Raw genomic sequence first — 25962 nt, 5'->3', positions numbered from 1 at the left:
ACCTTTGTAGACAGAACACTCTTCTAGCTAGTGTCTGAACTCTGTACCTTTGTAGACAGAACACTCTTCTAGGTAGTGTCTAAACGGTCCTAGATAGTTCTTCCCTGCCGATGTGATTTAGCCATAAATTATACATAGTTACACTTAAAAAACAGTCCAGGTAGAGTAAAAGCACACCATAATATATGACAGTGCCGATTCTATCATTTGTCTCCTGAAGTAATGAGACTCTTTTCATAAAATAAAAACACCGCCTTCCCAAATATTATATCTAAGATATTAAAATTCTAAGGCCTTGTTCGGTTAGTTCATAAGATGCATATTTCTTTTCTTCCAACATCTTGCTTTCGGGCAAACCAAAGAAGATATAAAATGTGTACCTCAGCCAAAGAGCATCCCATGGTGCTCCACCTGCATGTTCTGAGCAAACACCACTTGAACAGTCTGATTTAGGTCCAAAGAAGATACAAAATATGTACTTCAGCCAAAGAGTACCCCATGGTGCTGCAAATGCGCACGTCCGACCAAACACCACATAACTGGCACATTAAGAAATATTCATAAGAAAAATTTCCATTCCAGGATAAATATCTCTCTGCAAAACAAAACTGCTCACAACTTGGAGCATGCATGTCTGTCCCGATCTATCATCTCACGCACCTATTTTTATTCCAGTGAAGAGTCCGTAGTTCTGCATGGCAATGCCATCCATCTGCTACCCCTCCTCAATTTGTAAAACAACTACAAAGAAAGTAAGTCAAAAGACCATGTACTCACCATGGTCTCAGGCTATGTGAAGTGTATAGCCCATCATCTTGCAATTCCTTGAGAATATCCCTGCCAAGTGCATAATATAAATGAAGTTGCGTACTACCTTTTCTCGAAAGTCATCCTTCGATTCGAATCCAATTAAGTTGATTTGATGAGGGCATTGTTCATGCTTCCACCTCCTTGACCTTCAGCGGGAGGCTCCAAATTTTATAATTGGGGACGAACCTAGGGCAGAGCAGATAATACGAATGGAACAAATCAAGAGTGAAGAAAAATACCATGTCATAATTTCTTTTAGAAACTTTCCGTAAGTTCTGACATCATCAGATGCAAACTCGTTCCGTCAGGTGGACTGAAATAAGTTGTTACCGTATTAACGAAAATTATTGGATACGAATCACTGGCTTCGTTGCCGAACTGAGGTAACATCTCTATCTCCATGGGTGAAAAAACAATATTACAAGGAAAGAAGACATGGTAAAGATAACATGGTAGTTGGAGGGAAAAAGAATGAAGGAAGGGGAGATGGCCGTGCCTGCAACATCCACCTCACGTGGATTTGGCCGCTCGTCCGAGGCCTCGCCTGTGAGCAGCAGGAGACCGATGCGATATACCTCGCCTCAAACTTGTGCTTGCTACTGTGCTCCATGCGCGGACCTCACCGGGTGCGTCGGCTGTAGGCGGCGGCGGAGCACGACGATGGTGAAGTAGACCCAGCATGGTGCGCCATGACCACCGCACCGAACAACCTGATGCGGCTTTCCATGACCAGATGCTTTGTCTCCAACTGCCGGAGGCAAGATGGTGCTAGAGCCTGGAGAGAATGGATGCGGCAGTGAGGCGGAAACTGAATTGAGAAGACCAATCTAGGGAAGGACGTGGAAACTGAATGAAGGACCAACATATCAAGGAGCTACTTATAGACAAGCAAAAGGAGATGAAAAAAGAACCCACCAGAAAGACCAAGAACACAACGTGTCCATCCATAACACAGAGAGACAACTATACAACAGGCCAATGTGGCCACATGCATGCATGAGCCATGCAGCGGTACTAAAAACAAAACCAGCCCATACATCTCTAGAAGAGCCACGCACGGTCAACCTAATATTTTGGCATTTTTAAGGAAGAACCTTTCAGGAGAGCCCACCGCACCTATGTACTTCCTCTGTCCGGAATTACTTGTCGCAGAAATGGATGTATCTAGAACGTCCGAGTAAATCCGAACGGAGGAAGTAGCGATAAACAAAATGTGCTTGACCAGTCCAAGCAAAGGAAGAATGGAATCGAACACATCCCAGAAAACTTTCACGCACACGCGTCGCCCCAACAGAGAAGGTAAAAGCCTAGAAGGCAACGTGTCCACCAGTAAACTGCCAGTCAACAACGTGTGAGGCAGACGTGGCGGCATGCATGGCCCATGCAGCAACCGCAGGAAATCTAGAAGGCCATCAGAAAAGCTCCGTGAACTGGACCAAGACATGCATGCGACGCGCAGTCAAACAAATATTAAAGAGAAAACAAAGGAAGGTTGCTGTAGGATGTACTGCCCACGGAGGTAACGTGTCGCTCAAACAGTGTAGGTAAAAAATTCCAAAAAACCCGGAAAAATGGAACCTTACGGGCCTAGTATTCTTAGTATACTAGTATATGATATATATATATACTACTTCCGTAATGCATAGTATCATAAGAGCATCTCCAACAACCGCCGAATGCGCCGCACGCTAAAAACTAGTTTGCCGTGCACCCATTGCCTGGTTTGGCGCGGCGGGCAGTGCTGGCTGCAGCAGCCGCGCTAAAATGCAGCGCGCGCGACTCTCGCACAAATAACATATGCATTCCAAAACAGAAGCAAAAAGATCAAACACAAACAAAATAATCAACAATAAATAGTTCAATTTCGTTATTATTACAACTCAAACAAACAATTTATCGTTCAATACAACAAATCGTGCAATAAACACAACAAACAGTTCAACAATATAATATCGAACGCACAAATCATGATGCTCTTTGTCGTCCATTCCATGCCCACCACTCCTCAATGAGATCCTTCTGAAGATCATCATGCGCTGCGGGACGTCGAATGGCATGATAGGAGGCAACAAAATGGGCCACCCTTTCAGCCCTCCATCGCACTCGCACGGGATGTCCCAAGAGCTCATACTGAGAGTAGTCTACATTTTGGCCACGCTTATTCTCGATGATCATGTTGTGCATAATCACACAAGCGTGCATGATGTACCAAAGCATTTTTTGATCCCAAATCTAGCCGGTCCTCTCACAATAGCAAATTGGGCTTGCAAAATCCCAAAAGCTCTCTCCACATCTTTTCTAGCCGCTGCCTGAGCATTGTGGAAATCAAGATTTTTTCTTACCTTTCGGCTTTTTCAACAGCTTCACAAAGGTTTGCCACTTTGGATAGATGCCATCCGCTAGATAATAGCCATAGTTGTATGTACGACCATTTGCTACAAACTGCATCGGTGGCAAATCACCATTTGCAATCTTATTCATCAGTGGTGACCGGTTGACAACATTGATGTCATTTAAAGATCTAGGCATTCCAAAGGATGCATGCCAAATCCAAGTCTCTTGATCGGCCACCGCTTCAAGGATTATAGTGGAACCCTTTTTTTGGCCGTGGAATTGCCCATGCCATGCCTTTGGACAATTCTTCCAACTCCAATGCATGCAATCTATTGAGCCAAGCATACCAGGAAAGCCGCGAGCTTTGTTCATCTCCAATAGCCTTGCGGCGTCTTCAGCATTGGGAGATCTCAAATACTCCTGGCCAAACACTTGCACAATTCCGACTACGAAGCGCTTGGCACACATGATGGCTTGGCTCTCACCCATAGCCAAGTGATCATCAACTAAATCAGCCGGGATACCGTATGCCAACATACGCAAAGCGGCTGTCACCTTCTGAAAGGTGCTATGCCTGAGCTCTCCGGCGACATTCCTCCTTTGTTGAAAAAATCAGTCATGGCTCGCTAGTTTCTCTGCAATGCGTCTGAACAACTCGGTGCTCATCCTAAACCGGCGACGAAAATACGACTCGGGGTATGTGGGATTCTCCGCAAAATAATGCCTGATCAATCTGTTGTGGGCATCGATCCTATCCCTCCAAATTTTCTGCCGAACCACCGTGCTTCGGTTTTTTATTGATGTGCATAGCTAGGATCATTGCAAGATCCTCCTCCTCTTCCATATCAAATTCTTCTTCGGAAGAATCATACGACGAACTCATCTACAATGTTCAATACTATGCTATAAAAACTACAATCAACATGCACCAAATTCATGAAGTTTGAGCAATACATACCTTGTATGCGTTTTGTCGAAAACCTTGCGGGCGCTGTTCGTCGGAGGACGGATGCGCGCGAGGGGCGGCGGTGACTAGAGGGGGCGGAGGAAGCCGCCGCGGCGCGGGGATAGGCCGGGGAAGTGCCGGAACGGTCGCCGGGTGGCGCGGGCGGCGGCGGCGCCGTGGCTGGAGGGGGGTCGAGTTGCGAGCGAGCGCGCGGGAGCGGGTGCAACAGATAAGTGGCACGCGATGGAGTTTCGGCCCACGCGCTAAACTAGATATGCCGCGCGCGCGGTTTTTGCGCGCCCGCTGGAGCCACTATACCGGTTGCGCGCGAGATAAAATGGGCAATTTTGCGGCGCGACGCTTGTTTGGCGCGGCTGTTAGAGATGCTCTAAGTTAGTATCTTAGGTTGCCTTATTAATTGTCATGCATCACACAAAGTAGTACAACATTTAATATCATACGGTATCATGATATGATACCACAACCTCTCTTTCCTCATTTAATTGTGTACCACATCATCCAGAAAGTCTAGTTGGCATGCATGATACCGCTTATGATACTACCATTACAACCAGCCTAAACCGGAAAGGAGGAAGTATGATACTAGCTACCTCACTAAGAGCATGGTTAAAATACAGCCAACGGTCGGCTATAAGAAGTTGCCATGTCATATATAGACAACCTCTTAGTGGGCATGTACAATAATAAGTTTTAAATGCATACTAGTTTATCAATAGTTGGCCCAGCTTACATCCTCACAAAGTGTCTTGGGTCTCGTGTTGCAGGTGGCTCTACTAACCAAGAGCCCGCTTCTGTTCTCTCTCCTGTTCTCTTTCCTCCAACTAATAATTAAGCACATATATATTATTTTGTTCCTTATAGCCTGCTTAAATCACTCTATTGTACTTGCTCTAAGACTAGCCACAATGGAGAGTAACATACACATATCCCTAGACTATATTACTAACTTTCATAATGGGTAGTAACATAAGTATGGTAACATGCAAAGCCTCATTTATTAGGCTATATATAGACTCATATTGCATTGGGACATGTGATGTTAATTACAGTAACTAGCTAAGTACTCAAACTACCTCTCTCCTCATTAACTCATTGTCACATAAGCAAATTTGTTGACTTGGACTCGATGTTACTGCTGAAGTTACTCCCACTGTGGCTAGTCCAATGCATAGTATCATAGAGTAACTAGTATCATATGTAGTACTTTATTTATATTGTCATGCATGACACATAGTAACATAGCATTTATTATGAGACGGTTTCATGATATGATACTTAACCCTCTATTTCTTCATTTAATTCTATGACAGCTCATCAAAATTGCCTAGTTGGCATGCATGATACTAGATATGATACCCCCTTACTATCAGCCTAGCAAAGAAGGTGTATAGATCATTTTTGCGTCGCTTTGTGAGTTTCATCCGTTTGTTTGAGAAGCGGGGAGAAGTTTCATTTCGGCCACGAGGTGCGGCCACTGGCGTAGGCCTAGTTGGTATTTTAATTATAGGAAATTCAGATGGAGTTCGGACATCATCAAAATCGATGTGTGCCCGTGGCGTGCTCTCACGACCCCGTGGAATTTTTTTGGTAAAGTTTGGCACAAGTTTTGATGACCGCTCCTTCCAAATCGGAGCATCTCACATGAAGGATCATGGTTTCCAAAAGAAGATGTGTCAATTCAAACTCCTGTGGCCGGTGACTTCATCGTTTGGCCTCATAAAAATTTTCACGGTACGCAATCACCATTATATCACGGGTTTGATTTTCTGGGGCATTTCAGGCATCGTTAGCTATATTTAAGACATTTTTTGAGATTAATGTGCATTTTGTGCATAAAAATAAAATTACAACCGGAACTGCATGTGCTGTCGAAAGGGATGAGGATCGCCGTTCGATCTGGGAGCATCCAACGGTGCAGACGTACGATCCGTGGGGTTTGGGTTCTGGCCAATCAGAAAGCACGACTCAGATCGTGGGCGGGGTGGCAGGGTTTGGTCGGCACACGGCTTTCATCAACAAACCGTGTGCTACTCGCAAACCAGATTACATATTTTTGTTCACACATACTGTAGTGAGATAAATTGAGTGTGCTACCTCTATGATATAATAATAATAATAACATAAACAGTTCATATTCATTGCCTGGGCTGACAACATATCAAGGTCAACATATTAACGGTTCTTACATCAACAGAAAACCGGGCACAACTCACAAATTCAGTACACGCGTCAGTTCTAAATTAAACAAATTAAGTTGTAGGGTAGGCATATAGACTAGTCTTACGGCTTAATTCCCATGTACATGGGGGAACTGGGCTCATTACGTTGACCCCGAATGAACTTGGGTTTTCTGATGATTTTACTCTTCTCTGTTACACGGATGCATGATCCCTTGACTGGCAACTCATCAAATTCATCGTACTTGTCCTCATCGTCAACATCATCGACACCCAGTACCCTTCTCTTCACATGCATCACTAAATGTCAATTCTTATGCAAGGGGTCATCCACAAAGAAAATCTGGGTAGCATCGCTGGCAAGAATGAATGGGTCCGCGTGATATGCCATCGTTGTCCTGTTAACACAGGTCTTCCTGTACTCATCAATCCTTACCTGACCAAGAGGGATCCATGAGCACCTGAATAATGCCACCTTAACTTTCACATAGTCAAGCTCCCAAATCTCTTTGATGGTTCCATAGTATACCCCTTTTATCAGCTTCATTTACAGTCATGCATTCTATTCGAACACAGCTGTTCTGATATGAGGTCTTCTGATCACGTTCCTTAGTGTAGAACGTGTATTCATTTATGTCATATGCTTGGTACGTCAACACCGTAGGTGATGGCTTTTGTGTCAACCACGTAGCAATGTCATCGATGGATCTTCGTGCCAAACAATTCTTCAGCCATTCAGCGTAGTTCTTAGTGTGCTCCTTCATCTCCACATCTGATGAAGGCACCATTGGTAAGAAGCTTTGGCATATCTCCGCCAAGTGTTCTTCGACATAAGCGCTGAGAACTGGGCTGTTAAGCAGTACCGTCAAATGGGCTTTCTCTGCCAATTCTCTGGGTGCAGCCATTTGCGTGCCAGCAAGGACCGGCTTACCTTTCAGCCTTCCCTCGTGGCGAGAGAGGGGCAAACCTATAGGTCTTTGTTTCATGTATTTGGTGCAAAACTCAACCACCTCCTCCGCGGTATAACCTTGTAGGATGCTTGCCTCTGGATGGTTTCGGTTCCGACAAAAGCGCTTCAGTATTCCCATGAACCGCTCGAAGGGATACATGTTGCGAAGAAACACAGGACCACAATACTTTATCTCGTCGACAAGGTGCACAGTGAGATGGGCCATGACATCAAAGAATGACGGTGGGAAAAACATCTCTAGGTTGGACAATATTCTTGCAATATCATCTTGCATATGATCCAACTCTTCAGGATCTACAACTTTCTGCTATACTTGGTTGAAGAAATCACAGAGGTCAATGAGTGTGTTTCTTATATCTTTGTCCATCAGATTCCTGATGGCCACCGGGAGGATTTGTGTCAACATTACGTGGCAATCATGTGACTTCATGTGTCCCAACTTCATTTTACTCGAGCTCACATCCACGAGACTTCTGATGTTTGCGCAGTAGGAAGAGGGTGTATTAACTAACAACAAATAGGTGAAGAACTGTGTTGCTTCTTTTGTACTGAAATTGTAACTCTGGCGCGCTTTGATGAATTTGTCATCATCTTCCGCTTCACTCTTGCGTTTTGATTGATCAGCAAGCATATCGAGCCGTGAATCGTCACCATCCTTTCTTTTACCTTTAATCTTGAGTAGAGTACCGAGGATGCTTTCACATACGTTCTTCTCTACGTGCATGACATCGATGCAATGACGTGCACGTAGAATCTCCCAGTAAGGTAATTTCCAGAACACCGTTTTCTTCTTGAACACTTGACCCTTGGGTTTTTGTTTCACCGTCAAAGGGTGGTTCTTGCCAAGCACAACATTAATTTTTTTAGCGATGTTGTGGACAACCTCCCTTTCATAGGGTCTTGGGCCCACACTTGCCTCTGCCGTACCATCAAATTTAGCTTTCATCTTTCGGTATGGGCGATTTTTCCGTAAGAACCTACGATGACGCAAATACACGGTTTTGTGCGAGTAGGGAAGTCTTCTGCTAGCTGTCCTATCCATGCATGTGACACACTCTACATCTCCCTTTGTTTTCTGCCCCGATGTGTTGCCTAATGCCGACATATCTTGAATGGTGTGCACCAGCATCACATGTAGATCAAAAGTCTCCTTTTTGTAAAGATCATAACATTTTACAGTCGGCGCATCTATCCACACTGTCAGCAGTTCTTCTACCAGTAGCTGAAAGTAAATGTCAATGTCATTTCCAGGTTGCTTCAGGCCTTGGATAATCATTGACATCATAATGTATTTTTTCTCCATACACAACCAAGGAGCTAGGTTATATATGCACAGAAGCACCGGCCATGTGCTGTGTTTGGTGCTTGTCAGTACACTCCCCGAGCCTTATACTTCTAGGATCCTTGGCAAAATTTTCAAACTTGTTGTCGATTAATTCCCACTGAGCCCCATCTTTCGGGTGCCTCATAAACTTATCCGCAATTCGCTCATCATGATGCCACTGCAACCTCTTTGCCTCTCTAGGGTTTGCAAACAAACGCCTCAACCTTGGAATTAAAGGCAGGTACCAAACAACCTTGAACGGGATTCCTGTATTGATCTTGTCGTCCAATTTGTACTTGTCCTTTGCTCTCCTGCGCTTGTATCGTGCATGCTTGCATGTGGGACATGCACGCAAATCTTTGTACTCACCACGATACAATATACAATCATTCACACAAGCGTGTATCTTCTGTACTTAAAGTTCCAATGGGCAAACAATTTTCTTCGCTTCATTTGTGCTTCTAGGGAGCACATTATCTTCCGGAAGATTTTCTTTGAAAGACCTAACATCTCTGTGAAGCCCTTGTTTGATAGACCGTTTGCTGCTTTAAATCTGAGAAGCACCAGGGTGGCACTCAATGTCGGATATGGGGTTCCGGCAAAACCCTTAAGGTTCGAACTCTGGGGTGCGCGCAAAGATCTTCCCCCTACCGATCCATGCCCGAACGCCTCGTTGAGAATCTAAGCTACACGGTCAAGAACACAAGAGACACGAGGTTTATACTGGTTCGGGCCACCGTTGTGGTGTAATACCCTAATCCAGTGTGTGGTGTGGTGGATTGCTTCAGGGGCTGATGATGAACAGTATAGCAGAAGAACAGCCTCGCGAGAGGTGTTCTTGTGCTTGGTGAACTTGTGTGGGTGAGGATGATCTGAATCCGTTCCCTCCTACTGTGGTGGCTAGTCCTATTTATAGAGGCCCTGGTCCTCTTCCCAAATATTGAGCGGGAAGGGCGCCAACAACGGCCATTTTGAAGGGGAACATCTAGTACAAGTTATCCTGACTAAAGGTGGTCTTCGGCTGCCAAAAGCACTGGTGATGACGCCGTCTTGGGCTCCACGGTGACCTCCGTCCTGTCGCTCTGCTGGTCTTGGTCTCGTTGCACCGGAATGGTAACCTTTGCTTGATGCCTCGGTACTCCGCGCCTATGCTTGCCCCCTTTGCTCCAAAGAGGAAACAAGGACACTGCGCAGGCCGGCGCCTGCCTGGCGCCCGCCTAGCGCCCGCGTAGCCTTGATCGTCATGGCTTGCGTCACGGGCACCTCGCGAGGTACCCTTGCCTTGATCTCTTTGCCTCCTTGCGAGCCTGCCTAGTGAGGCCGTTCCTGAGGAAGCCTTGCGTCGTCCGCCCCGCGAGGCTTGGCCCCTCGCGAGGGTCTTGAGCTTGGGTTGATGAAGATGGGCCGTACTGGGCCACCCCTTGAGCCACGCCGCTGGCCGCAGGCAGGCATGTCTGGGGACCCCCGTTCCCAGAACGCCGACAGTAGCCCCCGGGCCCAAGGCGCGCTCGGGCTTGGCTCAACAGGGAAGCGAAAGGGCAAGTGCGGAGCGCCGCGAACCCCAACAGCCTGCGGCCTTGGTCGCCGCGTGGCGGTTGATTGGATGTGGGCGTCTCCGCTTCCCCACACTGCCTTGGCAACTGTCCGATTTGACGAGTCCCTGCATGCAAAGAGCGTCATGATTACCTGCGATCGTGGAGGCCGACGGTTGGCCTCCTCTGGGCTATAAGTACGGAGGGGCGTGAGCCCCCGTAGTCCATCGCTTCTTGCTCCGCTCCTTCTTCCTTCATCTCGACGCCAATGGCGCCGATCCGCCAGTTTTCTGCCGAGGAGAAGGGCAAGGCTCCCCCAGAAGGGCCCGACCCGCTCCCATCGAAGAAGCGGCCGGTCCCCGGCCGCCGTGCCGAGGCCGCTTGGCCGCAGACGTCGAGGCCTTGGTACGAGCGGCCACCCCCTGGGTTTCCGCTTCCTCTGTACGCCTGGGCCAAGGGCCCTGGAGAAGGAGACGCCGAGCGGCGTCGCCCGCGCCGTCGACGACGTCGTCCGCGCCGTCGACGATGTCGTCGAGTTGCGGTGGTGCGCGCCATCGCCCTGGAGTCCACGCCGCGGATTCTTCTCGCGAGCTCGTACTCCACACCGCCATGCCTCCAAGCTCCTGGATACGCTTCCCTTCCTTCTTCGCCTTCGAGATGCCGCCGAGGGGGCCTCTTGAGCTCTGGCTGCAGCACCCCCGCGACCGGTGCTGAGGTCGAGGTCGTTGCTCCGGGCAAGGTCTACATGACCTGGGGCTGGGGCGAAATCGCCCGGGTCTGCCGAACACGAGGTGCCCTCGTGATTCATCTTGAATATGACGGTGCCTCCCTGATGCTCTTCAAGGTCTTCGACGCGGAAGGACGCCGGCTGGAGTGCTGCCCCAGAGGAGGCGGCCAAGTCGTCGGTGGGGCAAGGGTTGAGCCCGCCCTCCGCTTCCTAAGCGGCTCCTCTGGCAGCAGCGAGGACGCTGGGGAGTCCAGCGACTGTCCCGAGCTTCTCGTGACTCCGGAGACGAGCGACGATAGCTAGGAGCCCCCGAGCTCTCGCCGAACCCGGAGCAGGGCAGCATCGTCAAGACGCCGACGCGGCTGATCTGGATGGGGTTGGCGCCGGCGCTGGGTGGCCCACTATTGATGATGGTGTCGGCCATGGCGGAACACGTAGTCAGGGATCCTTAGGATTTGCGTCTTTTGTTCCCTGCGAGGAATCAAGGAAGTACCCCGCGGGGGCATGTAAAGCGTCTGTTGTGTCTTTTGTTAATATCGTCCTTATTATGAAACGGTGTGAATGCATGTCCTGCCCCGGCTCGGTTCCCCCTTTCTAACCTCGCAATGGCTTGATGCTCTACGCTGACAGGTCCCGGTCCCCAGGCTGGCTTCAGCCGTCGCTGGTATGCCAGGCCGCGATGCCGTGGTCAAGGCCAGGAGGTGAGCGGCCCGAGGTCCAGTAAGAGCCCCTGAGGCGCGATGCTCAGGAGGTCCCCCTTAGCGCTCAAGCAGCCGTTGCAGGGCGAGAAAGGAAGGCCATGTCGCCGTCACAGGGACGCATTAAGTGAGAGCTCGGTGTCGTGTTAGTTAGCTGTTCCAGGAGCGTGACTTATCTCGAAAGCTTGGAGCCGTTCTTCTGCGAGGTGCCGGACCTGCGTGTCGGCAGCTGGGATTTCACCGGGTCAGGCCTTCGTGAGCCTCTCCTCCCTTCCCCGCACTCTCCTGCGTGCTCTACGTCCTCAGGTCCCGGCCCTCGAGCGAGCTCAGCCGCCGCTGGTATGCCAGGTCGCGATGCCATGGACAAGGCCAGGGGGTGAGGGCTGGAGAGCCAGTAAGAGCTCCTGAGTCACGATGCTCAGGAGCCCCCTTTTAACGTGCGAGCGGATCATACGGGTGAGGGAGAGAGAGAGCTCACGACGCCCCCACGTCATTCCTTAGGTGGACCCTGTAGACCAACATGAGAGAAGCAAGGGTTGCCATTACGATTGCCGGCCGGCCATGGGATGCTCCAAGAGGGTGATGAGGGCACTGAGGGCCTGGTGAGGCAGCGCTTTGCGGAGCTGCCGCGGCCAGAGCTCGACCACTCAGGTTTGTCGGTGTTGCAGGGACGGACCCATGCGCAAGCGCCGTGCCAGTGCGAGCGGCTCCAGGGACAGGTGTCAATCGAGCAGGCGATTATCACAGGCGGGTTAAGCATGAAGGCAGACCAACTTAGATAGGTGCAGGAAAGATACATGCCACTAGGTCAGGCCCGAGCGGCTTGGGGATGATGCAGCCCGAGGGGCGCCCCTAGCAAAGTGAACGAAAGACATAAGCAAAACGGATACACGCCGCAGGGACGGACCCACGCGACCTGGGAATAATGCAGCCCTGAGGGCGCTCCCAGCTAAAATGAAACTCGAAAGATGTCACCTGGTGTCACTGCAGAGCGGGTGTTGGAGTAGCTGACGATGTGCGGTGAAGAAGCTGACCCTTACGAGCCACCGGAGCCCTGAGCCACGGGAGGCTCTGGGGGCCCAGGCGGTTCCCCGAGGACCGCCTCCATCTCCGCCAGGACCGCGTGACGCCTGGCCTCCTGAGCTTCCAGAATGCTCCGCATCAGGCGCTGGTGAGCTGCAGCCGCGTTCGGCAGGCCGAAGGGCATGCGAACGTAGCTGTGAGGCGGACCCTCGCAACGTCCCACGCACGAAGGCTAGAAGCGCTCCTGAGATGCGACTCGGCTGAGCCCTGGGTAGTCGATGCAGATGCGCAGCCCGCCATCCTCGCCTGGATGGGGAGCTACGCAAGGTAGGCAGCGACCGCTGCGCATGACTCTCGATTCCTGCAGCTCCTGAGTGACCTTGGTGATGAATTCCCGAGGATTGGGCCCTCCTTGCCTCATGCCTTCCTGAGGGAAACGTGCCGCGAAGCACGCCTCCAAGTGGTGTCCGAGCGCCTCCCTCGTGAGCTTGGCAAAGTCAGAGGCCCTCCAGGAGAGAGCCCCCGAGCCTTGCCCGAGGAGGGCACCGGACGCGCCTTCCTATGTGATGGAGGGAGGCGCCCCTTGCACGGGCGCAGATCCTGATGCGGCGCCTCCGGAGGTGCCAACCTCCTGAGGCCTTGAGCTGGGTGATGTCTTCTTCTTCTTGAGGACTGCCTCGGGAAGGTTCCCTCTCTTATCGTCTCGGTCCTCGACTGAGGCAGCTTGGAAGGCACGTTGGAGAGAGCACACTGCATCCTTCTCTTCGTAGGGGACCGTGATGACTCCTCCGCTTCCTGGCATCTTGAGGACATTGTAACCATGGTGAGTCACTGCCATGAACTTGGCCAGGGCCGGGTATTCGAGGATAGCATTGTATGGCAAGCGGATGTGGGCAACGTCGAAGTCGATGAGCTCGGTGCGGTAGTTCTTGCGCTGTCCGAAAGTGACAGGGAGGCGAATCTGCCCTATCGGAGTGGTGGAGCCATCGGTGACTCCTGAGAAGGGCTTTGTTGGCTGAAGCTGATCATGAGGCACCTGGAGGTCGTTGAATGTCTCGACGGACAGGACGTTGAGTCCTGCGTCGCCATCGATGAGGGTCCTGGTAACTTGCACATTGCTGATGACTGGGAACAAAGCATTGGAAGGACACCAGCTGTAGCCGCACACTTGAGCTGATCCGCCGAGCTGAACGTGATGGCGCACGCGGACCACTTGAGAGGGCGCGTGGCCTCGAGCCTAGGGAGGGCTGCGTTCACCTCGCGAGCAAACTGCTTGAAGATGCGCTGAGAGGCTGGGGCCTGGGCACCGCCCAGGATGCAAGCGATAGCACGCGGCTCCTGGAAGCCCCCGGCCCCCTTGTCCTGGTGGTGGTCGTCATTCCTTCTTGGTGGCGGCGGCAGAGGAGGAAAGCCTGCGTTGCCCTGCGGGCGATCCTCGCGAGGCCGATCCCTCCAAGCCTCCTCGCGAGGCTAGTCCTGCCAGCGGTCCTCGCGTGGTTGGTCACGCCACCCTTGGCGAGGGCCCCGGTCGTCCCATCGTCCTCCACCTCTTCCTCCTCCTCGGCCGTAGCCCCGATCATTGAGCTCAGGGCGTCGACCGACACGTCCTTCTCGCACGGCCCTGAGCTCTTGGCATTCGCTGGTGTTGTGGGTGTGGAGGTCGTGGTACACGCAGTACCGGCTACCCTTGGATGACTCCGGCCGATCCCTGCCGCGCTTCGTGTCTGGCTCTGCTGCGAGCACGGCTGCTCCTTTGCGCTTCACATCTTTGGCCTTGGCTTTCTTCTTTTCGGGGTCAGCAGCTGGGAGCTCGAGAAGGGAGAGGCACCCCTCCTCAGCCCTTGCGCACTTGGTCGCCAGGTTGAACAGCTCCAGAGATGTGCACAGTTCTTCATGGATTGCCAGCTCCTCCTTCATCTTGACGTCGCGGACGCCATCAGAGAACGCTGAGATAATGGCCTCCTCAGTCACCTTGGGAATCTTGAGGCGAGCGCTGTTGAAGCGCTGGATGTACTTTTGCAGAGTCTCTCCTGGTTGCTGCTTGATGCGACACAGGTCACCCACGGCCGGAGGACGGCCGCGAGTGCCCTGGAAGTTGGTGATGAAGCGGGTGCGCATCTCGTCCCAAGAGGAGATCGTGCCAGGAGGCAGGTTCAGGAGCCAGGTGCGGGCACCATCTTTGAGCGCCATGGGAAACCAATTCGCCATGACCTTCTCGTCTCCGTTGGCTGCTTCGATGCCCAGCTCATAGACCTGCAGGAACTCCACGGGGTCGGCCGTGCCGTCGTAGCAGGGAGGCAGGTCTGGCTTGAACTTGCCGGGCCACGCGATGTTACGCAGCTCGGTGGTGAAGGCGTGGCAACCTGCCTTGGTCGCCGGAGCCCCTTGCTGAAGTTGGGCTTGCTCTTGGTGGTTCCCGCGCGCTGCTGCTGGGGGCAGCGCGGGGTCTTGACGTGCTGGCGCAGGGATGTGGTCTTGACCCTCTGTAGCCGGGAGCACTTGAGCGCCTTCTTGGGGATGAGGGATTTCTTGGCAGCTCCTTTCTTGTCGCGCGGGCACCAGACATGGTGGGTCTCGTCCAGGGGCCGCGCCTTGGAGCCAGAGCACCTTCTTGGGGAGGAGGTGACGGAGGCGCCCCCTGAGCTGCATCACCCGCGTAGGATGGAGGGAGAGGCAGCGAGAGGGACAACGCAGGAGAGCCCCCTGCGGCGCTGACGAGCTCGGTGATGCGGGCGATCCACTCCTCGTAGAGGTCGTCGACGGGGTGGTAGTGCAGGCGCTCACGTGCCAGGAGCAGCGCGGCGTGTGCGTCCGTGGGAGCGCGACGAGCGTGGGATGACGAACCGACTGGAGTCAGCGACGGAGTGGCGGTGCGGCCTTCCCGCCGCACCGAGGGATGCAGCGATGATGCCTGCTGCTCGTTCCCCGCCGGGCCGGTGGCAGCGTTGACGGCAGGCGACGGAGAACGACGGGGAGGCCCACCGACGGGGGCCGTCTGGGCGACGCGGGCGGCGAGAGCAGCTCGACGCTCGGCATGAGCTCGGCGAGCGTCAGCCATGGATGCGACGAGCGATCGAACGCAGGGTGGCGGAAGAAAGATTCCGGCGCACCCCTACCTGGCGCGCCAAATGTCGGATATGGTGTTCCGGCAAAACCCTTAAGGTTCGAACTCTGGGGTGCGCGCGGAGATCTTCCCCCTACCGATCCACGCCCGAACGCCTCGCTGAGAATCTAAGCTACACGATCAAGAACACAAGAGACACGAGGTTTATACTGGTTCGGGCCACCGTTGTGGTGTAATACCCTAATCCAGTGTGTGGTGTGGTGGATTGCCTCAGGGGCTGATGATGAACAGTACAGAGGAAGAACAGCCTCGCGAGAGGTGTTCTTGTGCTTGGTGAACTTGTGTGGGTGAGGATGATCTGAATCCGTTCCCTTCTACTATGGTGGCTAGTCCTATTTATAGAGGCCCTGGTCCTCTTCCCAAATATTAAGCGGGAAGGGCGCCAACGACGGCCATTTTGAAGGGGAACATCTAGTACAAGTTATCCTGACTAAAGGTGGTCTTCGGCTGCCAAAAGCACTCGTGATGACGCCGTCTTGGGCTCCACGGTGACCTCCGTCCTGTCGCTCTGCTGGTCTTGGTCTCGTTGCACCGGAATGGTAACCTTTGCTTGATGCCTCGGTACTCCGCGCCTGTGCTTGCCCCCTTTGCTCCAAAGAGGAAACAAGGACACTGCGCAGGCCGGCGCCCGCCTGGCCTTGATCGTCATGGCTTGCGTCATGGGCACCTCGCGAGGTACCCTTGCCTTGATCTCTCCGCCTCCTCGCGAGCCTGCCTAGTGAGGCCGTTCCTGAGGAAGCCTTGCGTCGTCCGCCCCGCGAGGCTTGGCCCCTCGCGAGGGTCTTGAGCTTGGGTTGATGAAGATGGGCTGTACTGGGCCACCCCTTGAGCCACGCCGCTGGCCGCAGGCAGGCAAGTCTGGGGCCCCCGTTCCCAGAACGCCGACACTCAACTTGGAATATTTCTTTTTGCAACCTGGATACAATTCTTTCTTGGAGTATGCATCAATGGTTGGGAAATCCTTGTACCCAATCATATCCTTTTTCGGGCCCTTGAAATCTACAATCATAGCAGCAAAATCTGGCATATCAAGATCATCGTCATCTGCGTCGACGTCTTGGTTTTCCAGTGGGCGTTTCGGCTTTCCGGTGTTCCATTGGTAGCTTGACGCCTCTGCCCCGATGTTAGGTTCAACATCCATGTGATACTGATCAGGGTTTGGCATCTCGCTGCCCTGGGTATCTTCATCCATGACCTCCTCTTCACCGTGTCTGGTCCAACGTGTATATCCATCCATGAATCCCCTAAAGACTAAATGCATATGGACATCTGCAACTTCATGTGACTCTGTATTGGCACAATCAGTACATGGACACAGGATGTAATCCGCATCACCAATTCTCCTCTTTGTACTATCAACCAAATTGATGAACTCTGTCACGCCACTAATAAAATCCACGGTTTTCCGATTCTTCATCCATCGAGATCGTTCCATCTGCAACACACGAATGGTAATTAATTAAAAACAAAACAACAACATTAATACACGGATTAACTGCTGCCCAAAGATGCGTGCATAAATCACAAGGTTTTATTTTCATAATTACTGAGGGCGCTCCATGTTGTTATCCAGACGTGCAATGACAAAAATTAATAGCCAGTCAATTTACACGCAGAGTACTAGTACAACACTACCCTTAGGAATTGAATACCTTAATTAAGCCACTCACGAAAAGAATACCTTGATTAATTAGCCACGCGGCGACCTCCAGCCAGCAGACAGAGAAGCGCGATGCGGCGGCACGCCGAGACAGCAGGGTCGAGGAGCAAAGCTTAGTGCGGCTGCCACCTGAAGTTCGACCTCCACTATCGCGCCAACGACCGCGATGGATGTGCTCGAATCACGCCGCCGCCGACCTCGATGGTTGAGCTCCTCCTATCTCCCGCCGCAGACCGAGGATTGACCTCCTCCTATCTCCCGCCGCAGACCGAGGATTGACCTCCTATGACACCGTCACCGCCCACCGACCGAGGATTGAACTCTTCTCCGGTAGCCGCTGCCTAGCTAGGCCGCCGCCGCCATCTCTATATGCAGAGCGGCTGATTTTTTTACGGATATCCGCAGAGCGGCTGTTTACACGGTATCTCACTGTAGCTCAATTATATGGACAGGGTAGTACATCACATACGGTTATGTAACAACAACCGTGTCTAACCTACGTTGTCTTCTCACACGTTTTGGTGCGGAAATCGTGTGTGACGTTGTAATACCTAACACAAACGACATGTATAAACAGTATGCCGTATACAACATATAGTGCCATAAGTAGTTCCCGACCGTTAGCTTATCTCCACAGTTTCCCTATTTCCGCCAAATCCCTACATAGCCTCCAAATTCCCTCGCGTGGCGCTGACATTGGGGGAATGCGGATGAGTGGTGCTGATGGTTTCGGTGCGGCTGCTCCTGCTCGTATCGCCGCCATGACGGCGGTCGCCGCCGAGCACTTGCCTAAGGTCATGAGAAGGTAGGTGTACTACGGATCCGAATTGTCCTGTCAGGTTCCAATCTATCCCGATCTTTTTAGCATGTCCAAAGTATAGCTCCTTGCTGAATCCGTCCTGAATGACACCCCCTCCCCCCCAGGAAAGCGATCTGCCGCCGGATCCGGAGCATGACTCCAGACTCCCGCAACACGAGTTCGACTCCGAGTTTTGGGCCACCGAGAAGTACCAAAAGCTGAGTTGTGTGCACGGGCACACTCCCACTCGACGTGTATGCACGGAGGGATTCGACATTGGCAGGCGGTTTCTCAGTTGTCCCTTAGAGGTTAGTGCTAATTAAGTTCATCATTTTACTTCAGTTAATGCCACCGCTCATCATGAATACTATTTAACATTGGCAGATGTCATGGAATTGTCACGGCAGATGTCCTAGTGTGAGGACTTAGTCGTGGAGCCATCACAACGAGATTAGCTTAAAGGGGTTAATCAGGACAAAGGACACGAGGAGTTTATACTGGTTCGGCCCCTTGCGGTGAAGGTAAAGGCCTAATCCAGGTTGAGGTGGTATTGCTAGGGTTTCGATGACCAGGGAGCGAATACGCTTAGCCTGGCTCTCGATCTGTTGTCTCTTGTCCTAAGCCGCCGCCGGGTCGTCCCCTTATATACACGGGTTGACGCCCTACGGCCTACAGAGTCCCGGCCGGCTCATACAACGTGTCCGGCTCGGTGACTTATCTTACATGCCTTACAATACAAGTCTATATACATGTCGGTTTATGTCCGTGGGCCTTAAGCCGCCTTCGGTTTGGGCCTTCTACTAAGCCTATCTATGAACCGCCATTGTTATCATACTCTTGGGCTTCATTTGAGATGAACCGCCATAGGGATGACCCGGCCCCTCCTGGGCTGGTCATACCTGATAGTCATATCCCCAACATTAGGCCCCAGGTTGATTTGAACTTGTTCATGTCAATCTTCAATACTTAGAAATATCCTTCCTCATCTTACTGTGAAATATTGTAACCCGCCATGACGTCATCTCCGTTATTTACGGTAACCCGCCATGACGTCACCTGCCATTAATACTTTCACAGAACCCAAATTTTAATAAATCTCTTTCTTTACTGTGCTTCCAAAAATCAAGGCGCCCGCGCCGTCGCTTATCCATTTTTGCCTCCTCGATTCTCGTGCCTGTCGTTTGTCCTTCCAGGCTTTATAAATAAGACCTCGGGCTCTCCTCTCATTCTCCCCTCTTTCCTTCTCACTTTCTTCTTCCTCCTCGCGACGCACCAACCCGCACGAACTCCGCCGCCATCGACCTTCGTCTCTGACCTCAACTCCGGCCGCTGCATCACCCTGAACGGACCAGAAAACCGTGGCGCCTCTCCGCTGTCCCATCAGCGTCAGTAAGCCCTCCTTTCTTTCGCCATAGAGATGTCACCAGGGTTTCAGTGTTCATCGGTGTTCGTCAGTGTTCGTCGCCACCCTTCTTTATCCTTGTTTAGATCCACACATTAGATCCAGAAACCACATAAAATCTTGCGCGGTAGTAGTTTTAGCGCTTGTTTTTTAAACTAGAATACATCCTCATTACGATAGATCTCCTCCAGGGCACCACTGCTTTTCCACTGTCGCCTCTGTAGGTTTGGATTTTATTCCCTTTTTCTGAATAGTTGCAGATCCAAATCTATAACTTTAATCTGTAAAACCTGTTTGTCCAACACTTAGTAGAATTTTACTCTATCAGATTTTGAACACCTGTACCTTTCATGGCGGCTTACACGTCCGGCTTATAATTATCCATATACCATTAGTCCTCACTTAAGCCGCCATTCTGAATGTATACTGTCAGCGCTTAACCTGTGATTTCACCAATTGACTTGAACCAGCAAACTTTCCCTTTTCTTTAAGCTTTCTTTCTTTCACAATGCCACCCAAAATAGTCTACACATGCAACTGGGTTCCCTCCATCGTCACTGAGGGTACTTTTAAGGATTTTTTCAAAGTCGGGTATCTACCTGCCAAGAGTGTGATGCATTACCGTGCTCCTGACCCGGGCGAAGAAAAACCTCAGCCGAAAGACGACGAAGTCATCGTTTTTACATACCACATGAACTAGGGCTTCTCACCGCCCAGCTCTAAGTTCTTCAGAGATGTTCTGCACTTTTTCCAGCTCCACCCTCAAGACATCGGACCCAATTCCATGTCAAATATTTGCAACTTTCAAGTATTCTGTGAGGTGTACCTTCAAGAGGAGCCCAGTGTTGAACTCTTTAGAGAGTAGTTTTACTTAAACCTCCAAACTGATTTCACAAATGGTCCTATCTTGGAGCTCGGCGGAATTTCAATTCAACGCAGAAAAGACGCCATCTTTCCTTATGCCTGCTTGCCGAGTCACCCCAAAGACTAGAACCAGACGTGGTTTTATTGCAAGGATACTTCTCCGGCTGACGAGAATCCGCTGCCGGGTTATCGTGTTGAGCGCCTGGACGCAAAACATAACCTTCCCGAAAAACTTACTGCCGCTGAACGGAAGAAGATTGCACCTACTATTGTGAAGGTCAAAGCTCTGCTAGGAAATGGGCTGACTGGCGTTGATTTAGTCAGGTGTTGGGTTTCCTGGCGGATCATTCCGTTGAGCCGCCGCGCCGGCTTAATGTGTACTTACACTGGTGGTGGAAAAGATTCACTGCACCACAGCTCCGCACCATTAACTGATGAAGCAATAAATGAAATGGTTAAATCTCTTCTGAACGAAGACCCGAAAGATTGTGTTAAAGTGGGTCTGGCCCCTTTCTGCAAGCTTAACCCGCCACCAGATGTAAACCTTTGAACTTACTCATCTTTCACCTCGTCATTTGAAATATCTTATTAACTCAACCTTTAATAACCTTTGCAGGCTAAGTCTGAATTTTGGAAAGTGGAGTATGATCACGAGGCTGCTAAGAAGGCCAGGGCTGCCAAGAAGGCTGCTAGGAAAACCGCCAAGAAGACCACCAAGAAGAAGAAGAAGCCAAGCGCCTCTGACCTGCTCAAGCTGGATGACACCTCTGAGTCGGAGGTAGCCCTTGACGCTCTTGGCTTATTTTTCAATCATCTTATTGACATTGATTATTATCAGGCTGACACGGGAGCCAGGCAAGCAACTGAAGAAGAGGTAACTATTATTTCCTCCGACTCAGACCCTTTGCCAAGATAGAAACGTTGAAAAGTAACCCAGAAAGTAAGGTTTTCACACCCCTTGGCTTATTTGGATCCTCACTTTGTCTTGAAACAACAGCAACACGAGAACCGCCGCCAGACCCGGACCAGTGGAGGTGACGAGTTATCTTCCGGCTTACCGAACACTCCTGCCCCTCGAAAGCATCGAAACGAGGTTCTTTTTCTAATTACTCATTTTATCTATTTGGCGGATCTTATCTGTTTACCTTCTAACTCTGTTGATAACCCTTACCAGGAACTCATTTTATCTATTTGGCGGATCTTATCTGTTTACCTTCTAACTCTGTTGATAACCCTTACCAGGAACTTGCCCGTTCTTCCTCTGGCGACTCATCACAAACTGAGTTGCCGGCTTTCAAAACTGCCCCTGGGTAATAGCAATTGATTTTACCCTGTAATTCTTCATACCCTTATATTTATACTAACTTGTCACAATCCGCGTATTGGACAAGCAAAACCCAACAAGAAGGCGAAGGTGAATAAATCAACTGAAGCGCCGAAAACTGCTGAGCTGGAGCCACAAGTCTCCGTTCCTGAAGCTTCTGATAAACAGCCGGAAGAACCTGTTACTGTCACTCCGCTTGTGATTCCGGATCTCAGTGTTGATGGTACTGCTATTAATCCTTCAACTCCTGCCCCCTCATGTTCACCTAAGCCGTCAGAGACTCATAATGATGACGTGTTGATTACTGGCACCAGCTTTGTTGAACCGAGAAATCCAATAGCTTTGGCCAAACATACTGCCAAGCAAGAGGTTATTGAGAGGCGGAAACTGAAGTTTGACATCTCCCATTATGCCCAACTAAACATCAATGAGATCCTCCGGCTACCTCAGCCAGGTTCACTCCAGCCGTGACCTTTAAATTGATATGGTGGAATAGATGCACCAAAAATATGAGGTATGACTTCCAGCTTTAAGTAATTTATGTACATATCCTGCCAGCCCCCAAGTCTACTGGCTATGATAAGATTGAATAGGTTGTAGACTTTAGAAAAAATCCATAAACTTCTGTCCTAGAATCCCTCCTTGTCCGGTTTAAATTTAAACCGGATGTTTGCCCAAGTTTGAGTTTTGCATCCGTAGCCCCCAAGGGCCGGTTTAATCCGCAGGAATGAGCCGGTCTTATTTGTCTTTGTATAAGAAAATAGAGCTTGAATGCATAGCCCCCATGAGTCGGTTGGGACTGTTTACAACACTTCCGGCTCATGATAAAAAAGATACAAACGATATGCATTAGCCCCCAAGTGCCAAGTAGTCTTGCTTGCAAAGTACTTGGGACTTTATTCATAAGAGCCGTTGTCTTGAAAAATTGCTTCGATAGACATTAGCCGCCAAGTGTCAAGTGTTGTTGCTGGCAAAAGACTTGGGACTTGTATTCTTGATATAAATGTTGATAACTCCATACTTTATACAGGCTTCCACTGCTGAACTGGAGTCCCAATTGAATGATGCCAAGACCCGGCTGGTGACTCAGGAAACTAAGACCCGGAAGGCTGAGTCAAAATTCCAGTTTAGCATGGCTGAGTCGGAAAAACTGAAGACCAGCTTTGAAGAAGAGAAAAAGACTTGGGCGGGTGAAAAGACGGCTTTAACCCAACGTGCCGAGAAGGCAGAAACAACGCTTCAAGAGGTGGCCACTGAGCTCACCGGTTTAAAACATCATGTAACTCAGATGGTTTCAGCTATCTTTGGTGAGCCGCCTTGCCAAGCATAAAAAATGAATCACTATTTTGATCATATAACCCGCCATTTAATCATTCTGCGATATATCCAGGTCCCAGGAGCAGCAATCTCAATCAAGACATGCTTGTGAAGCTTAAAGCTGTCTATACACTTGTCGAGCAGCTGTACACCGGGACTCAATGTGCATTAGCTGCCATTTCGCCAACAGGTCAAGCACCAACTATGTTGATAGATGTGTTGAAGAAACTCTCTGTGTTGCCTGTGAGATTTGATGAGATAATGCGATCATCTGCAAGAGCCGGCGCCGTGACGGCTTTGAGCCGGGCCAAGGCATGGGTACCAGAGCTTGACCCGTTTGAGGTAGCCACTGGTTACCCAAGCTTGAAAGAAGATGGTACACCTTTCGATCAGAAAGACTTCTCAGCCTGCGTAAAGGAAATTCGTCCAATGGCCACTCTGATTGGCAATGATTCGGACCTCTCCAAGTACCATCCGGCTTATAACCAGGATAATAAGAAGATGCCAACCCCGGCTTACAAAGTGATGGACTTAATCCCGCCAATCCGTAAGCACACCTTTGCTCCTGAAGTCGATCCGTCTGAGCTTATAGATGATGAGGCTGAATTTGAAGCTTTATCTGGCATCGATTGGTCATCACCAACTTTTCAGACAGCGGAAGAAGATGAAGAGCCGGCAAAGGATGATGCAGAAGACTCCGAGTGGCAAGGACAAGAAGATTGAACCGCCGGGAAGTTCTAAACACTTTGATCTTATTTGGCCCATGGAGGCATGTAATAGGGTAGTAAAACTTTGAGTCTACCGCGCCATCGTGCGCGTTCTGCTTTGCATGAAACTGTTGATCCACTGATGCTTAGAATATCAGCTTGTTGAGTTTGTTCCTGTATGCAAAACAGATCACAAGTGTCCCATGGTTTACCGTAGGACAGGTCATAATGTCCAATGCATAATCACTGGAAACTAAAATAGTTTATAACCAGGACTGGCTCAATTATAACAAAATAAGTCATATCTGTGATATTTGACCACACTGTTGGTGGACCAAGCCAGTGTAAGAAGGGTGATAACCCAAAATTCCAGCACAGTCAACTATCATAGGTTGCCGGTTTATGAACAAAACCAGGCCGGGTTAATAAACTCCGGATATTATCGTATCTCATACTGGCGACTTATAGTCAAAAGCCAGGCCGGGTTAATAAACACCGGATATTATGTCATCTCATACTGGCGACTTATAGTCAAAAGCCAGGCCGGGTTAATAAACACTGGTGAATCATAAAGCATTATAAGCCTCATCAAATAAACCTCAAAAGATCTGTCGAATAAAAATAAACAAAAAACGAGGCTTTTCATGGGCTGTCAGGCCAAAAATCGAGTGCTTTCATGGGCTGCACAGGCCACTGAGTTAAACCGTTTTACAAACCTTATAAGATGGACCTCACATAACCAATCGTCGTTTTAACTTTGACAAGTTCAGGGTCTGCATAATATTGACTTGTCAAACATTCGGCGGGTCATTCCAGGAATACCTGGGCGGAGTGGCTTACTTAAAAAGGCAGGATAACCCGGGGTTTTAGGTGAATACACCTAGCTTCCAAGCCTGGCTTTTAAGCCTATCACAAGGGTTATAGCAACTCTTGTTCTTTAGAACAAAAGAGCCCCCAAGCAATATTTCTGAGCTATGCTCAATGGGCACCTATGTTTGAGTTGTGCTTGTGCAACAGACTCTCTTTGGTCCCTTTAACCTGGGTAGCAAGCCCCCAAGTTTTTTTATATGTGTGGCCTATAAGCCGTATTAAAGGGTAATAATAACTTTGCTCTATAAAGCAGAAGCCCCCAAGTGACCAAAAACTCTTTATTCAAAGATAAAACGACAGAGGCCCTGCTTTAACAGGGATGCCGGCTTTATTATATTGATCATAATATATACATTGTCAAAATATATATATCAGAAGAGCCAGTGGCTCAGGTGTAGTAAGGCCGAAGATGAGCAATATTCCACGGCTGGTGAGTCTCCTCCTCCGATTTACGTGAGTCTTTGTGCTCTCGAACATCGATAAGGTAGTAGGACCCATTGTTGAGATTCTTGCTAACCACAAAAGGTCCTTCCCAAGGTGGGGATAACTTGTGCATATTTGTTTGATCCTGGATGAGCCGGAGCACTAAGTCGCCTTCCTGAAAGGTTCTGGTTTTTACCCGGTGGCTGTGGTAACGACGTAGGTCTTGCTGATAAATCGCCGAACGAGCCGCCGCGAGATCACGCTCCTCATCCAACAGGTCAAGTGCATCTTGACGTGCCTTTTCATTGTCAGCTTCCATGTAAGCCGCCACCCGGTGTGAATTGTGACGGATGTCACTAGGGAGAACCGCCTCTGCTCCGTAAACCATGAAGAAAGGTGTGTAACCCGTTGACCTGTTGGGGGTTGTATTGATGCTCCACAATACTAAGGGTAACTCCTCTACCCAACAACCCGACGTTCTCTGCAAAGGAACCATAAGTCGGGGCTTGATACCTCGCAGAATCTCTTGATTTGCTCTCTGAGCTTGACCATTAGATTGGGGGTGAGCCACTAACGATACATCAAGCCGAATATGCTCACGTTGACAAAATCCTTTCATAGCACCCTTGGAGGGATTAGTGCCATTGTCTGTTATAATGCTGTGTGGAAAGCCAAAACGGAAAATCACGTCTTCATGAATTGAACCGCCGTGGCTGCATCACACTTACAGACCGGCTCTGCCTCGACCCACTTAGTGAACTTATCAACCGCCACCAAGAGGTGGGTCTTCTTATCCTTGGACCTCTTGAAAGGCCCAACCATATCAAGCCCCCAAGTTTCAAACGGCCAAGTGATTGGGATCATCCTCAGCTCCTGAGCCGGAGCATGAGCTCGATGTGAAAACTTCTGA

General features: G+C 50.2%; 1 protein-coding gene and 1 long non-coding RNA gene across 2 annotated transcripts; one reads left to right on the top strand and one right to left on the bottom strand.

The window, feature by feature from the left end:
• Nucleotides 1-557: 557 nt before the first annotated feature.
• LOC123144094 (uncharacterized) lies at nt 558-1124 on the bottom strand. Its single transcript, XR_006471264.1, has 2 exons — nt 1050-1124; nt 558-956 (listed from the first exon to the last, which is right to left on the bottom strand). It is a non-coding gene; the product is annotated as an uncharacterized lncRNA (long non-coding RNA).
• A 20540-nt stretch (nt 1125-21664) lies between these two features.
• On the top strand, nt 21665-23891 carry LOC123141339 (uncharacterized). The gene is made up of 3 exons (XM_044560514.1): nt 21665-22249; nt 22766-23042; nt 23126-23891. The coding sequence occupies exons 1-3, from the start codon at nt 22232-22234 to the stop codon at nt 23773-23775; spliced, it is 945 nt and encodes a 314-aa protein (XP_044416449.1). The 5' UTR covers nt 21665-22231; the 3' UTR covers nt 23776-23891.
• Nucleotides 23892-25962: the final 2071 nt, after the last annotated feature.

The sequence above is a fragment of the Triticum aestivum genome, chromosome 6D (genome assembly GCF_018294505.1).
Source record: "Triticum aestivum cultivar Chinese Spring chromosome 6D, IWGSC CS RefSeq v2.1, whole genome shotgun sequence".
Lineage (NCBI taxonomy): Eukaryota > Viridiplantae > Streptophyta > Magnoliopsida > Poales > Poaceae > Triticum > Triticum aestivum.
The sequence above is the reverse complement of the archived record's forward strand: the minus strand, read 5'-3'. Positions and strand labels throughout refer to the sequence as shown.